This window comes from Trachymyrmex septentrionalis, unplaced genomic scaffold (assembly GCF_001594115.1).
Source record: "Trachymyrmex septentrionalis isolate Tsep2-gDNA-1 unplaced genomic scaffold, Tsep1.0 scaffold107, whole genome shotgun sequence".
Lineage (NCBI taxonomy): Eukaryota > Metazoa > Arthropoda > Insecta > Hymenoptera > Formicidae > Trachymyrmex > Trachymyrmex septentrionalis.
In genome coordinates this window covers 19,119-33,373 of record NW_017304196.1, presented here as the reverse complement: position 1 = coordinate 33,373, position 14,255 = coordinate 19,119, and the positions used below count along the sequence as shown (strand labels likewise).

The following is a 14,255-nucleotide window of genomic DNA, read 5'->3' as shown; positions in this document are numbered from 1 at the left end:
ACTATCGATATATCAAAAGAACACGGCGCTATATACATAATAATAATGCAAATGCAATATCAATTTACAAATAACGAATAATGAATTAACCAGCAAATTTTTAAGATTTTTGTTATTTTTGACACGCGTTAAAAGGCAAATTTATCATTTGTTTTATATATTTGTAATATTACGTTTCGTGGATTTTAAATTGTGAGAGAGTAAAAGAAGTAACAATATTACTTAGATATTGAATTATATCGAGCAAATAAAGGTGTTGAGACTCGGATTCCGAACCGTATGTATAATACTCGCAATGCCGAATTGCACGACCAATCTCACTTGGTACCTTGGAAAGTTTATTATCGGATTTACCGGGATATTATTTCTCTACATCAATTTCTTGAAAGAAAAGTGAGCATCTTCAACGTATAGACCGAACCAAACCAAAATGATGAATAGTGATGTCAAAAGTAATCCTTTTTTTTTATCCGACAGTAAGAAATATTGCGTGTGCAACACTAGAATGAGAGAATTACTGCAGAAGGAGAAAAGTGAAAAGTGAGTCACGCTGGTCATACACGCGCGTCTTCCTAAAGCTTTTATTTCATTGTATACAATTTTTTTTCTTTTTTTTCACACTAATAATGTCATATAATAATATAAAAAGTAATAATAAATGGGAGAAATATAAGCGCATTAATAAACATATCTCTCGAGATTGTATATTTGATCATATAGAATCATAAAAGGATTACGCTTCGTATGACCGGTGATACCGTAATAATGAATTTGAATGAAAATTGACATAACGCAAACAGTACTAATTTTCAATATATTAGACGGCCAAGTAGATGCAAATGCATAAAGGGGTAAGTGGATACAATATCTTAGAGGCATTTTAGAGGCACTCGATTTAAAAAAGCGTTTTTATACTTCTTATGTGTCTATAATTTAACTAAAGATGAAACATGGATAATTAGAGGAGTAAAAATCCTATTAAATATATCATTCGAACAAGTATATCTATTTTACACACACGCACATATATCTGCTTTTTTTTAAGGTTTTCTCTTCCATACTATTTTTTTTTAGTTTTTTTCTTTTGAAAATTTTGCAAATTTTTTCATAGATCCGAAAAAAGAAACACATAAGATCAAATAGTATCATCATAAAAAAAAAATAATGCTGTTATTTTTATCTTTTCACTTAATACAGGATGCAAGATAAACGTTATTTATGTGGATGCAACAAGGCAATGCAATTGTAAGTTTTCTTTTATTAATTCGCATTTTGATTTGCAAATATTAATGTTTACAATATTAAGATAAAATATTCTTAATACGATAATCACGATAAGTGTACATGTATAACATGTAAAATAATAATTAATTACTTAATTTAAATAATTGTAAACAAATTAATTTACGTGAATAGAATAAATTTTATAAATCTCTAGAACGTGGAACGACGATATGATATCGATGATTTCAAATAATTTTATCAAGCATAAGAAATCTTGTCTGAAAAATCGCTGTTGCACCAGAAGAAATTCTTATTAAGAGAGAGAGGATCGATAATGTGACAATTCATTGCTCAAGATGTACTATTTTTTAAAGATAAGATCTCTTATTTAGAGTGGAGTTTTTTTCTTACTATTTGGAATTATTTCCTCACAATTCACTCAATCGTCACCAATGTAGCAAATAATGAAGATATAATCCTTGTAAAAAGAATCGAAAAAAACATATCAATTGCAGACTCATTGAAATTACGTAAAAAACAATTATATTTTTTATTGACAATCAGTCAGGTCTGTCTTGTCCCTTTTCTGAGTAAAAATTATTATTATAGTCGAAGGAATTTTGCCGCATATATTTTAATTAGTAATTTATCAAGTTATATGTGTCGACAATTTGTGGTGTTTAGATTGTCTAGTCCGTATCAACTATTATGCACATTGTCATATTACGTATGTAATTGTGCTATTATGCATAGTAGACGACGGCATGCAACAATACCTCTTACGAGCATCTCTATGTATAATCGGCAAGTAGCGAGTTAGTTATGAGAAATTCTATGAATAAGTTCGACATATTGTACGAGAGTAACACGCCCGGTCACACGCTCTGAAAATCCGAAACTCGATTAATACGCGTCTCATCTGTAGGTGAAGAGTCTATAAGTAGATCCTGCGCGGGCAGGACGTCAGTCATATTCGTATATTATTTATACTGACCTCGTAGACACGAGACACCTCTCGTTGCTAACGAGATGGTCGCTTGATCATGCGGTGTGTGCGTGCGTGAGTGTGCGTGCGTGCGCGTAATGATATATTTAATATATTTTCAATCGCACGAATTAGGATGTAGTTAATGTTTGTTAATTCGTCAAACGAAATATAAAACGTATAAAATATTTCTTCCCCCCCCCCTCTTCCTACTCTTTTTTTCCCTTTCTCTTTCTCATATTAATTAATTGATTATCTTTATTACGATGAGATTATTCATTTGACATCATTCATTTTACATTAGCACAATATACAAAACATTCTTTTCTTTTTGTCCTATATTTTTTTTTTACTCCAATCAAAAGTTATCTTTTATTCAGAAATGATTAATTATTCTTGGAATAAAAATCAGGAAGCTGAAAATAGTAAAGCAGTTGAAAATTACATGAAATATCAATAATAAAAATATAATCTTTCGTTTATAACTTTTCGACGTATGCACTTCGAGTTCTTCCGCAATCTCTATGATGGTAATCTATATGTGAGATCTCTCTGAATGGCAGGCTTTGTAAGAGGTAAAGACATCGCAGCTGCGTCTCTTTCGTATTTTGCGCGCATTCCGATGAAATAAAACGAGATGAGCTTGGGGTAGCGGCCCGAGAGTCGAGAAGAAATATTTCGAAATGAGAAGATGTTAAATGAGCGAACTGTCCGACTGTCACTCCGCCTAGTACCTAGTTTCTCAGTGCTTCACGAAAATGTGAGTTAAAATGATCTCGTGAATATATATCGCAAGTTCTTCCGTCGAAAATACACATGTAACATTTCTCATATTATGAAACTTTTACTATATATTTGTTCTTACACGTCTTAGCGCAATATACATATATTTTTAATAATTGCCTAGTAAACAAGAATAGATTGAAATGAATTAAAAATTGCAATTCATTTTAATTTATCTAAATTCGCGCTTTAGAGCCCGGAGCTGGATTGAAATGAATTGAAATGAATTGATATTCGAAAGCATAAATTCGTTTCTGTTCATGAACATTTATAGTTCTTTCTTTATAAATAGAACAGTATTTTTATATTTATTTTTAATATCATTGATTAAAACAGAAAAGAATATTCTTATTCAATACTGTACTCGCCGGATATAAATTCAGGGCTTACATATTTCCCTCATAACTTTTTTTTATTTAAACTTTAAACAAAAGTGCGTATTTTTATTATTTTAAACTGTGATTATCGTGTCATCATGTCGAAATCAGATGTATTTATGAATTCAAATGGAATCGAAAAATCAGAAGCGCGAATTCGGAAATGTCGAAATGAATTCATTTCTATCCATCTCAATTTATTCTCGTTTATTGGGTGATTAGGTAATCTGTAATTTCACATATTCGGCCATTTCGGAAACATTCCTCGATCCATTTACATTTAACGATTTTTGTAGATATTTGCTTGTAGGCTTTCGTGTCTCTTACAATAGCGTTCGTCTCGTTATCTTCTACAAAGATATGCGTAACGGAACTGTCGATATTGTCTTTAATTGTACCTGACATGAAACGGAATTTAAATTTAACATTACACGATTGATTTTCAAAGAATCCAATTATATCTCCAAATAACGAATAAGGCGATGCACTCCCGAACAATTCTTTGTTCATTTCTTTTTCTTGTTCACTTGTAAACGGATTGCCCGTAAGCTAGATAAATAAATAAATTTGTGAAATTATTGCGATAATACATACGTATTTAATAATGAATTTTCACTCAAGTACCTCAAAAATAATCGGCTCCGCAATCTTGCCGAATGAACGCTTTAAACTCTCCTCATCGGCGTCAACAACAAAACTATCATAATATTCGTCATAATTTTTCATAACTTGGCGTCTAGTAATGTCTCGGCTGCATAATAGTTCCCATGGTAAAAAATCAATTAATGAGGTCCAGTCGGATCGATTGATGTTTGTGACACGTTTAACCCAATCCAAAGTTACAACATCGTATTTTCCACTGTTTACTACTTCTTTCCCTCGCATCTGAAAAAGTAGTTTGCACTTTGTAATTTGTCCTTGAGTTCGATGATTATCAGATTTAAGCTTGAGTTGCGATAGCGCGCAGCACAGAAAAAAATATTTCTTACCGTTCTATTATTGCTTACTATCACGCAAAAAGTCGTATTAATTGGATTCTGAACAATTCTTGCGCTATGTTGCTGCAGTATTTCCTCAATTTGCTCTTTCGATAATTCATCGGTACCATTAATCACGCAAATTTCTTTCCCATCCAATAGTCGCGTGAGTGGTACTACGCGCTTATCATACACGTTATGTTCAATTGATTTACTTCGACTTGCTATCTTTTGTAATTTAGAGACTGGTACTCGGTCGATATCATGCAGAGTAGCTTCCCGCTTGGTTAACTTTTGAATCATTCCTTCATCCTATGATAATTGGATTATTGTAAATTATAAGTAAGTCGCAATTCTACTTTCGTAATGTAATAATTTATCATTCGTTAGTGGCATTCACATACTTTGGTCAACGATAGAAGTTCGAGAGTAGTGCATGAACTGTACCAGGGCCTATCCATCCTTACATTCGTAACTCTAGGAAATCGTAGACTGTATCCAATTGGATATTCATTACTACGTACCATCTCAGTCGCTCGTATCGTTAAAATTATAGAATGTTCTGGATGAATCCACATATCTGGCTGATTTTTCTATAAAGAATATAATACATCTACAGATGTACATGAAATGCGTATAAAACATTATTACATAGTGCGTAAAGAGGGTATTATATATAATACTCTTGACAAGAGTAAAATATATAAATTTTTTATGACAAGAGAGAAACATATATATTATGATAAGTAATAAATCGAGAAAAAGATAAAAATATATTTCCCTGATATATATTTAAAATAATAATTAACTATAGTTTACCTTGGGACCTACAATATTTTCAGGACGTTCCTTGATCCAATATGGCGCAAGTTTTGTTTGAAGATGACGTAACATTTCATCTCCTATTCCAGTGCTTACAGATACGATGGAGAAAAATTGGGATGGATTTTCTCCTTCTTTGTTCGCTGGTGCGACAACACCCATCATAAAGCTTTTAATTATTCCTGTATATTTGCCCTCTCCGTAATTACCGCCAAGTATGATGAGGTCTATATCTTGTACTAAATTGTCAGAATACTATAAAAATATATGTATCTTGATTTTGTCGCACTTTTGAATTTTGTGCACATTATCACGTATTGACTAAAGATCGTTCGATGTATATTTTTTTATTGAAAATCGAAAACAGTAGGTATTCATAATCCGTTCTAATTTTAAGACTATTTTAATATCCAAATATATACCTAATATCTTACGATGTTAATACGCTTCTGTGGACGGTGTTCACAGTCGAATTTTATATTTTAAATTAAGTACTGTAGTTTTAAGATATGTCAATTAGAGAGCTATATTAGCATCTTAAGACATTATTACTTAAGACGGTCTTAAAATAACATCAAACTATGGATACTACCCTCTGATTGATTCATGACATCTTAAGATTATACTTAAGACGGTCCGAAATATAAGTAACTTTGAGACCGTCCAATTATATCATAAATGTGTTCAATGTTTTATTTTTTTAAATACGCACATTCTCTCTCTCTCTCTCTCTCTCTCTCTCTCTCTCTGATAAATTAAATTTTTAACAAAAACTTAACTTAAAATAATAATGTAAAGTAATATTAAAAGAAAACTTTACCTCTGCTTTAATCTTATAACAACCGTTGCCATCTCGAACATTTGGTTTATATTTCATATTACATTTCTTTATAACAAGTCCTTCTTCATTATTACGGAGGCATGTATTGAATTCCTTTATCAATTCTTCCCTTGTGACAAAAGTCGCAATAATTAATCACTTATTGTTTTTGTATATAATAATTATTATTTAAAAAAAAAATAATTTCATACGAGAAAATAATTTTACATCTGGTAGACATTCAATTTCCAAACAATAATGTGATAACATTGGCGACTTATCTTATTGTGACATTTTCTTCGTAATATTCTACCTGTTTGAAATTAAAGTAGATTGACATATAGTTAGAGAACCTTCCTCTTCGGTGAATATATCATTGAGAAGCTTTAATCTGTCTTTATAAGGTGTATCAACGAGCAAGATGTCATTATGCAGAATCACATCAAATACAACGAAACACGGCTGATGTCGACTGCTCGCCGATAAATTTTTGACGTCGAGATTCATACCTTTTGTACTAAATATTCTTTTCTCTTTATGCCAAGCCATTAATTCTCCATCCAATATAAAAGAATGACAATTCGGATTCAAACACCGCGTAAATACCGCGGTTAAAAAACCTATCAGATATATTATAATTTAATTATACTACAGTTTTCAAAATGAAATATATAAATAATGTATGTACAGGCGATGCATATTATACAGCCAATTGTTAATATCGAGTACGATCTACCTACATTAATAACGATTCGAGCAAATGAGTGAGTTTCTTCATTTTACAATAACAAATTTTTTTTTAAGTGGTTTAATAAATATAAACCGACAAACAGTAAATAAAAGTAGGAGCATGCAACCGCCACATGCAAGATGTTCGTAGCGAATATCGCATATTTAAAATTACGTTAACAACATAATTATATTGTGTTAACGTAATAATATATTTATATTGTTAACATAATACTTTTAAATACATGAAATTTATTACGAACATCTTGCGTGTGTCTATATGCTCCTCTTCTGTTTATTGTTTCTTCAACTTGTTTATTCAACTTATTCGTTACTCATACCTGAAGATCCAATTTCTCCGTATCCATACTTGCTTGTAATGTCGTATCCTCTACGTGTCAAGTATTTAAATTTTCCGTTCTTCATATGGAGTTGCGATCTCTCGCCGTCGTATTTACTTTGAACATAGTACGAGTCATTGTCCCGAAATAACTTGCCGATATTTTCGATATTGCATCTCTCTAAGAGCATCGGCTTAAAATGTGAAAATATTTGTATGCCGCATTCTTTTAATTTGATCTTAGGATTATGTAACTGGTTACAAATCTCGCGTAGATCATTCGTCACAAGAAATTTATCATTCGCGTTGGGATGATAGACTTGAAAGAAATGGACTGCAATTAGTCTTCCAATGTGTCGTGAGATACATTTATTATACATCTATAAAACATTATGTTGTAGGTAATTAAGTTATACAAACTGTGCAGTATTCTTTGCGTTCCTACACCAAGTCGTAAATCTTTAAGAATGATACGCGTTATCCACTTCATCTCAAATCCTGTAATTTGTCGGAAAAGTACTCGAAACGTTTCAACTTTTTGTTGCCTCGTTACATTCGTGTTTCTTCCAGAGATACTGTCAAGGAACTCGTTAATCCGTGCGATCGTGAATCCAGTACTGATTCGAGGTAACTTTTTATTCAATACGCAGTAAGCTTGATCAGCGAAATCATTTCCTATAAATTTTTCCGATGAGAGTAAATTTCTAAAATAAGAATGTTGCACTTTTAAGAGAATTTCTTCAAGGAAACGTACATATTAGTTAGCTGTATATATACATTTGTGATGTAAAATTCTTATATACATATGTATATTTTTGTATAAGGTAAGATATGTATACATATGTATGTATATCCAGCACAGTGTGCTTTATCGATAGCATATAACGGTTACAATTGGAAGATTATATTATACTGACCGATAATTTGCTAATTTTTTATAACTGTCGCTATTTTTTGCGAAACCGTATATGTGAGCGTAAAGATTTGCCAGCGAAACTTGCTTCAAATAATGCGGTCCACGCTGTCGTTCAAGATCGGGTAGTATCAATCTTAAGATAGGATAGAGCGACACATCCTAAGACAAAATTAAATCGAATCATAATTAGAGCCGGGATATAATAAACAATGCTGTATTATTATTGTCATAAAATATGTTACATCACTTTACACATTGAGCTCTCATTGGCATTACTTCCTTTTATTCATAAAATATGTTATTTTACGGAACAAATTTGCAGGATACTTTTATCTAAGCCGCTTTAAAAAAATTTTTTGAAATTTTTTAGAATTGTATTGACAAAAAAGGAGAAAATATCTCAGGATAATCTCTTTGCTAATGCTTATATAATGCTAACGTTAATAAGATACTGCTATTGTGGTCAATGGGCGTAACTTAATAATGACAAAATACGCACCTCACATCTCTCTCTCTCTCTCTCTCTCTCTACATCGCCATATGTTAGATTAGAATAGAGATTTTAACAATTCTTATATTTTTTTAAAAATGAAAGCGTGTTATCGGATTTTGATAATTTTCTCAAAAGTTCTTCTCACAAATAAATTTAATCATTTTTATATCTTCAAATCAAATTATAGACGCAATACTTCTATCCAACACACACATAATGTATAAGATAGAGCGGGGCTATTCCGTCAGTTTCACTCCTTAAAGTGATATAAAATTTACGGCAAACAATATCTTTTTGCAGTAAGTGTTTATATAACTATTTTATACAATCATGATTGCTTCTTGAGGACACAAGTATATCTTTAAATGTTCAGTATTATGCTGTTCAGAAATATGAACACTATCGTGAGAAATGGACAAAAAAGCCCCGCTCTATTTTAAAGTATGTACGTACCGATTCAGGATATTCTATTTTCAGTTTATCGCCAACATTTCGACACGTATCAATAAATGTTTGCAAAATTTGTTCTTTCTTTTTTACATCATGTGTCTTGGCAACGTCTTCCAATGTATCGCATAATTGTTTAAACTCAATTTTAGCCTCTAAAGCAATAGCCATTACTCTAAAGAAAATTTAAATTGATGTTATTTTAATATGGAATACTTTAAGAGATTGAATGATTTATTTCATCTTGAAAAAATTGTATATTTGGTTATTATTCATTATTTGTTATTATTTATTATATAATCCATGTAGCGATAGCAAAGATGTATAAAAAAGTGAGATTGATTCAGAAACGGAAGTTTGATCGGTTGCACTTGTTTGAAAGAAAAGATTGTACAATGAAAGAGTAGAATAATTTTAAATACGTGTTTTGTTACAAACAGTTTTGTTCTTTAATGAAACTTATTATATACATACGCGTATACGCACACAAAAGCAGAAATTCTATAAAATATCACAGTTTCAGTTTATACTGTGATATAATTTTCAAGATACATTCTAGCAAGAAGATGATTGTCGGATTGTAGATAGATGAGATGCAAATTGAACGCTGCTTCCTTTCTTAGATCCAAAAGCTTCGCATGCTGTTTAACTAAATCTCCTGGATTTTCCTTCAGGACCAACTTATAGAAGTGAATCGCAGATGGTAATAAACCGATTTGATGAAATGCCCGTGCCATATTATAGTAAGCTTCTTGTTGACCTTCTTCACCACGTAATTGCATGTATTTTTTGAAGAAGGCTAGCGCTATGTACAAAGATTAAAGATTAAAAAAAGTATACGTAGTTGTAGTATACATTATGTATATATAATAATGTATACATATTGTTACACGTATTACATCATTATTTAAATGTTACACTTTTAAAAAAGAAAGAAGACTGTGCTTTAAATGCTCTCTAATTGTAAACTGACACGTGCGCGCGCGAGATTTAAAATCAATTCTTATCTTATTAAACTACACACACACACACACACACACACACACACGCGCGCGCGCGCGCGCGCGCACATAATACATACCTTGAATTACTAGCTGATTCTTCTTAGCTGACATCTTTTGACATGCCATATGTAATTGCGTTACGCCTATCAACAATGCTAACAATGCACTAGGTGCTACTTTAAAGAGAGACATATAACCATTTAGAGCATATTTGTAAGTTCCCGAAACAAGACAGTTGTTTGCATGCATAATATGCAAATATGAAAATACGTCTCTTCCAAGTAATCGCATTATAAATCTGTTGTGTCTCAAATCTTCTGCTCTTTGAATAATTATATTTAACAAGTTCCACGAGTTGGACCTTTGACAGACACGTACGAATTCTCGGACAATATTGTAACCGTAGAACGAATCCTTATTATGAATGCAAGAAATCAAACACAAAAAAATAATATGCGAGTCTCTGTTTTTAAATCTCTTTGATGTTAGAGCAGTGAAACATAATCTTTGAAGGAAACCATACTTGTTTAATTTATGCGCTAGTTTACACATTTGTAGGAAAAGTAGAAATTCATTTTTTTCGCTCGGTCTTGCGTTAGTCGTGAACATTGGCGCGTTTTCATCTTCCAACTTTTCTCCGCATGATAAACGACGAAGTTGTAGGCTATCAAGCCGTTGCCGAACACCCGTTGCGCGTGCCAATGCGTTCAATTCAACCTTTCTTCTTATATTAACACAATGTCGTGAGAAAAGTAACATTCCCGAAGAAAAGTATTCCTCGTATCTTCCAACTTTAAGAAGTAGTAGCGTTCTTTGATACAGAACGTCAGAATCTAATGTATCGGATTCGGGATCTTGGTAGAGAACTTGTATCGCCTTGTCGTAACATTCCGACTTTTTATAAAGTTTAGCTAGAGCTAATCTTGCGCCTAAATGCTGTGGTGACAACTTTCGAACAGCTTCGTAAGATTCTATAGCTTTATCCACATCATTACAACCAACCCAACATTCGGCATGTCTCAGCCAAACTGCAGCCAAACTAAAATTCGAACTTTTGACTAATGAATCCAACAAAATCATAGCGCGATGAAATTCTTTCTTGCCCATCAGTGCTTCCGCTACATCTAAAAAGAGATCTCCAGAAATCTCTGGATTTTCGTGCATATAAAAATTTGGTAACAATTTTTCAGCAATCGAAATATAATCCAATTCAATGAGAATTATGAGAAATTTTGCCTTTAAGTCAACAACCACGTTGTCTGGTACATCGCAAGACTCTATTTCGTCACTATTTTGGCTTTTCCATGTCGGAGACCCTGCTCTTCGTTTTGCATTACTACACTCTTCTTCCTTGTCGGCCTTTGCATCGGCCGCTGTTCTTTCATCTTTCTCCTCATTCTTCTTATATCGTATTCGAATATTTGTATACTTTACTAATATATCTAAACATCTCTGAAATTGTTTTAGCGCTATTAATAATTCAGTCATAATATTAACTTCTTCTAATGTAATGAGATCAGGACATTTGACAAAGATAGTCTCTACTGCTTCCAATGCTTGTTCATTGTTATCTTCTTGCATATAACGTTTGGCTAATATCTTTGCATATTTCATTATATATTCACCATCCTCGGCTTCCAATTGATGAATCAGCTTTGTATATCCCCGCAAGTATGCTTTTTTATCGCCATTTTGTTCTTGGAGCTGTGCTCGTGTCTCATATAAACTTATGTCCTTTGGACTGGCTTGAATAGCTTTAGAGTAACACGTTATCGCTTGCTTTATATCGCCACTTTCCAATGATAAGTTAGCCAATCTTACCCACTGATCAGCATCTTTAGGACTAAGATGCGCAGCAATTAAAGCAAATTGCAATGACTTTTCTGGTTGATCATTTTCATATATCATAGCTAACGTCTGAAACGGTTCTGGAGCGCTTGGTACTTGTCTAAGAAATAATTAGCAAGTGTTAAAGAGATTTTTACTTGTTACATAAAAATTTTAATCAAACGTTGTACGTTAATGTGATACACTAAGACAACTTACCTAATAATCTCCATGCATATTTTAGCTGCTAAATCTACCTCTCCCTTTGCGAATCTCAAATTCGCCTCTCCCATAAGTCCTTGCAAAACTGGTGGTAAAACGCGTCTTTTCTTTTTTTGACGCACATTAATTGTTTTATGCTGCTTTTGTTCCACAACTTTTTGTACAGTAACATGATCAAATCCAATTGTTGCTCTAAAAATAGCAAATGTAAATTTCGTGATTGTCAAAATAATTAAAATGTAATATATATATATAACCCATACCTGGAGGTATCATTTTCTATCATCTCTAAATCTGTATCCTGGTCCATTCTGGACGAATACTCACTGAATGTTAACTCGCCATTTAAAAATTGCTTTGTTAGTTGATCTTCCTCGTCGATAGTTAACGACATATCCTGATCTTCCATGTCCATGTTATCCTTGTTGAAATTATATGATGGAGAGAATGTAGAATTTGGAATAACATCTGTTACATCTCTTATTTGTAATGCTTTTGCTTCAACAAATTCATTTATATCCATATCCATTGAATTGATAGCATTTTCATCCAATTCTTCTATTATCACTGATGCTACATTACTATTCTCACCAACAGCCAGGTTGTCATCGGCAGTTGATTTTTCAGGTTGCACTTCCATTGCAATTTTTTCAATCACATTTATGCTGACATTGTTTCCTTTATTTGCGTTACATTCCATGGTCTTATCACTGTGTATACGCTTCCTCAGTCTTATACTTACATTAAATAAGATATTTCTAATAGTTTATACTTAAGTAAACTTTGAAATTCATTTACATTAGCATTTAGTGTAGTGTTATCTTAAAATTGACTTTGCTATCGCTACATATGTATATAATGGAAAATTCATAAACGATCAAACGATAAAATAAGTGTAAATATATATTTACCTGCTGTGGAATTTCTTTGTAAGAGGTGTACGAAAGAAAAATTATAGTATGTTATCACGCACATATGTACTATTGCTAACCAAGCTCAACTAAAGGCACAGTATGTATAGCGCAACTCTCTGTCGGCACCTTTGATGTTAGTGTTGGCCAAAATGGAGTGCGCATGCGTGAAATAAGTAAGTTACCTCGCGTTGCCACGGTAATCACCTAAACTTCTTCTCTTTTCATCCTTTTTTTTACTCTGTCAAAATTCCTCGCAAAACTCACTAGATTTATTTGCATCGCAATCCAATGAATTCGTTGAAGTGAATAAATGCTGTTGTAGGAACATTGGAGCATATTAGAGCATGCGCGAATAAACCTATAATATTATAATGAAATAATTTAAACTCTATGAAAATTAATAAAAATAAATTGTAAATATATTTAAAAATATAGAAAAATTAGGAAAAATATTAATTTAACTTAAAAATGTATATTTGTATAAAGAAATATTATGTAATTATATATTTATGAAAATATTATGAGAAAGCTGATATAAAAAAAATTCATATACATATATGTTCAAAAAATAAGTTTAAAATACAATAAATAAAAAGAAATCTTTCTTGCTCTTTTCTATGTTACTTTTGTTCACTTTTTCACAAAAATTAGACCAATCTCTCGAGATATCTCACACATTTCACCAAATGCACGTAATACTTCCCTCTAAATTTCTACTTTGAACCATGTATGCTTGAAAGACAAATGTTTAAGTGGAACATTGAAACGCTTATTTAAATGGAAAAAGAAAGAGAAACAGAGCAATAAAAAAACGAGGAAAAGAGACAGGGCAATTTACTTATTTCACGATTGTGTACTCCATTATGATTATCATAAAATCAGGAGTTGCACTACTGTTTATACTGTGCTAGAGGTTTGTTTTCTGTTCCTACACTAGTTCAAAAAGTGTACACTAAAATACTATTTTTTATTCCAGTGCAACAGAACTTAGTGCACAAGTTCACTGAACTGGCTACACTAAAGATCTGTTTTCTGTGGCTAAACTACTATATGTACACACACTTTTCGAATTTGAAGTGAGATAGATATATACGTTTTGTAGCGGATTGCTACATATAATAAATGTAGGTAATGGAAGAAACTCAGATTCATTAATAATAACATTTGTTTATTATCACATATAATATCTTATCGCGACAACGTAACTCGATGTGTCTCACGTATCTGCGCGGTTGAAGAAGAATTAACAAGAGAGAGTATCTAGATAGGAACTTCGGTATCGTGTTCGTGAGAGCGCGCCATCTGGTCGAGGAATGTATGAGTCTAACGAGTATAAGGCATGGTTGATGTATAACTGAAAGAGTTTGAGAATGTG

At 32.1% G+C, this 14,255-nt stretch overlaps 3 protein-coding genes across 6 annotated transcripts; 1 reads left to right on the top strand and 2 right to left on the bottom strand.

Moving 5' to 3' along the window:
- The first annotated feature begins 170 nt into the window (after positions 1-170).
- LOC108746617 lies at positions 171-5,267 on the top strand. Of its 2 annotated transcripts, XM_018483501.1 has the most exons (6): positions 171-393; positions 478-540; positions 822-851; positions 1,198-1,245; positions 1,439-1,582; positions 5,189-5,266. In XM_018483501.1, the coding sequence occupies exons 1-5, from the start codon at positions 296-298 to the stop codon at positions 1,539-1,541; spliced, it is 342 nt and encodes a 113-aa protein (XP_018339003.1). In that variant the 5' UTR covers positions 171-295; the 3' UTR covers positions 1,542-1,582; positions 5,189-5,266. The 2 variants fall into 2 exon arrangements, with proteins under 2 accessions (XP_018339003.1, XP_018339014.1); XM_018483512.1 differs by lacking the exon at positions 1,439-1,582 and having other exon boundaries at positions 5,189-5,267.
- On the bottom strand, positions 3,117-9,427 carry LOC108746596 (DNA ligase 4). The gene is made up of 12 exons (XM_018483460.1): positions 9,388-9,427; positions 8,920-9,088; positions 7,975-8,132; positions 7,478-7,761; positions 7,059-7,376; positions 6,302-6,608; positions 5,989-6,118; positions 5,166-5,423; positions 4,751-4,939; positions 4,359-4,658; positions 3,994-4,254; positions 3,117-3,918 (listed from the first exon to the last, which is right to left on the bottom strand). The coding sequence occupies exons 2-12, from the start codon at positions 9,082-9,084 to the stop codon at positions 3,577-3,579; spliced, it is 2,712 nt and encodes a 903-aa protein (XP_018338962.1). The 5' UTR covers positions 9,085-9,088; positions 9,388-9,427; the 3' UTR covers positions 3,117-3,576.
- LOC108746580 (general transcription factor 3C polypeptide 3) lies at positions 9,393-13,773 on the bottom strand. Of its 3 annotated transcripts, none has more exons than XM_018483440.1 (6): positions 13,719-13,773; positions 12,878-13,238; positions 12,230-12,703; positions 11,964-12,158; positions 9,995-11,865; positions 9,438-9,718 (listed from the first exon to the last, which is right to left on the bottom strand). In XM_018483440.1, exons 3-6 carry the CDS (start codon positions 12,664-12,666, stop codon positions 9,438-9,440), a joined length of 2,784 nt encoding a protein of 927 aa, XP_018338942.1. In that variant the 5' UTR covers positions 12,667-12,703; positions 12,878-13,238; positions 13,719-13,773. The 3 variants fall into 3 exon arrangements, with proteins under 3 accessions (XP_018338952.1, XP_018338942.1, XP_018338946.1); XM_018483444.1 differs by having other exon boundaries at positions 12,230-12,676; XM_018483450.1 differs by lacking the exons at positions 12,878-13,238; positions 13,719-13,773 and having other exon boundaries at positions 9,393-9,718; positions 12,230-12,666.
- Positions 13,774-14,255: the final 482 nt, after the last annotated feature.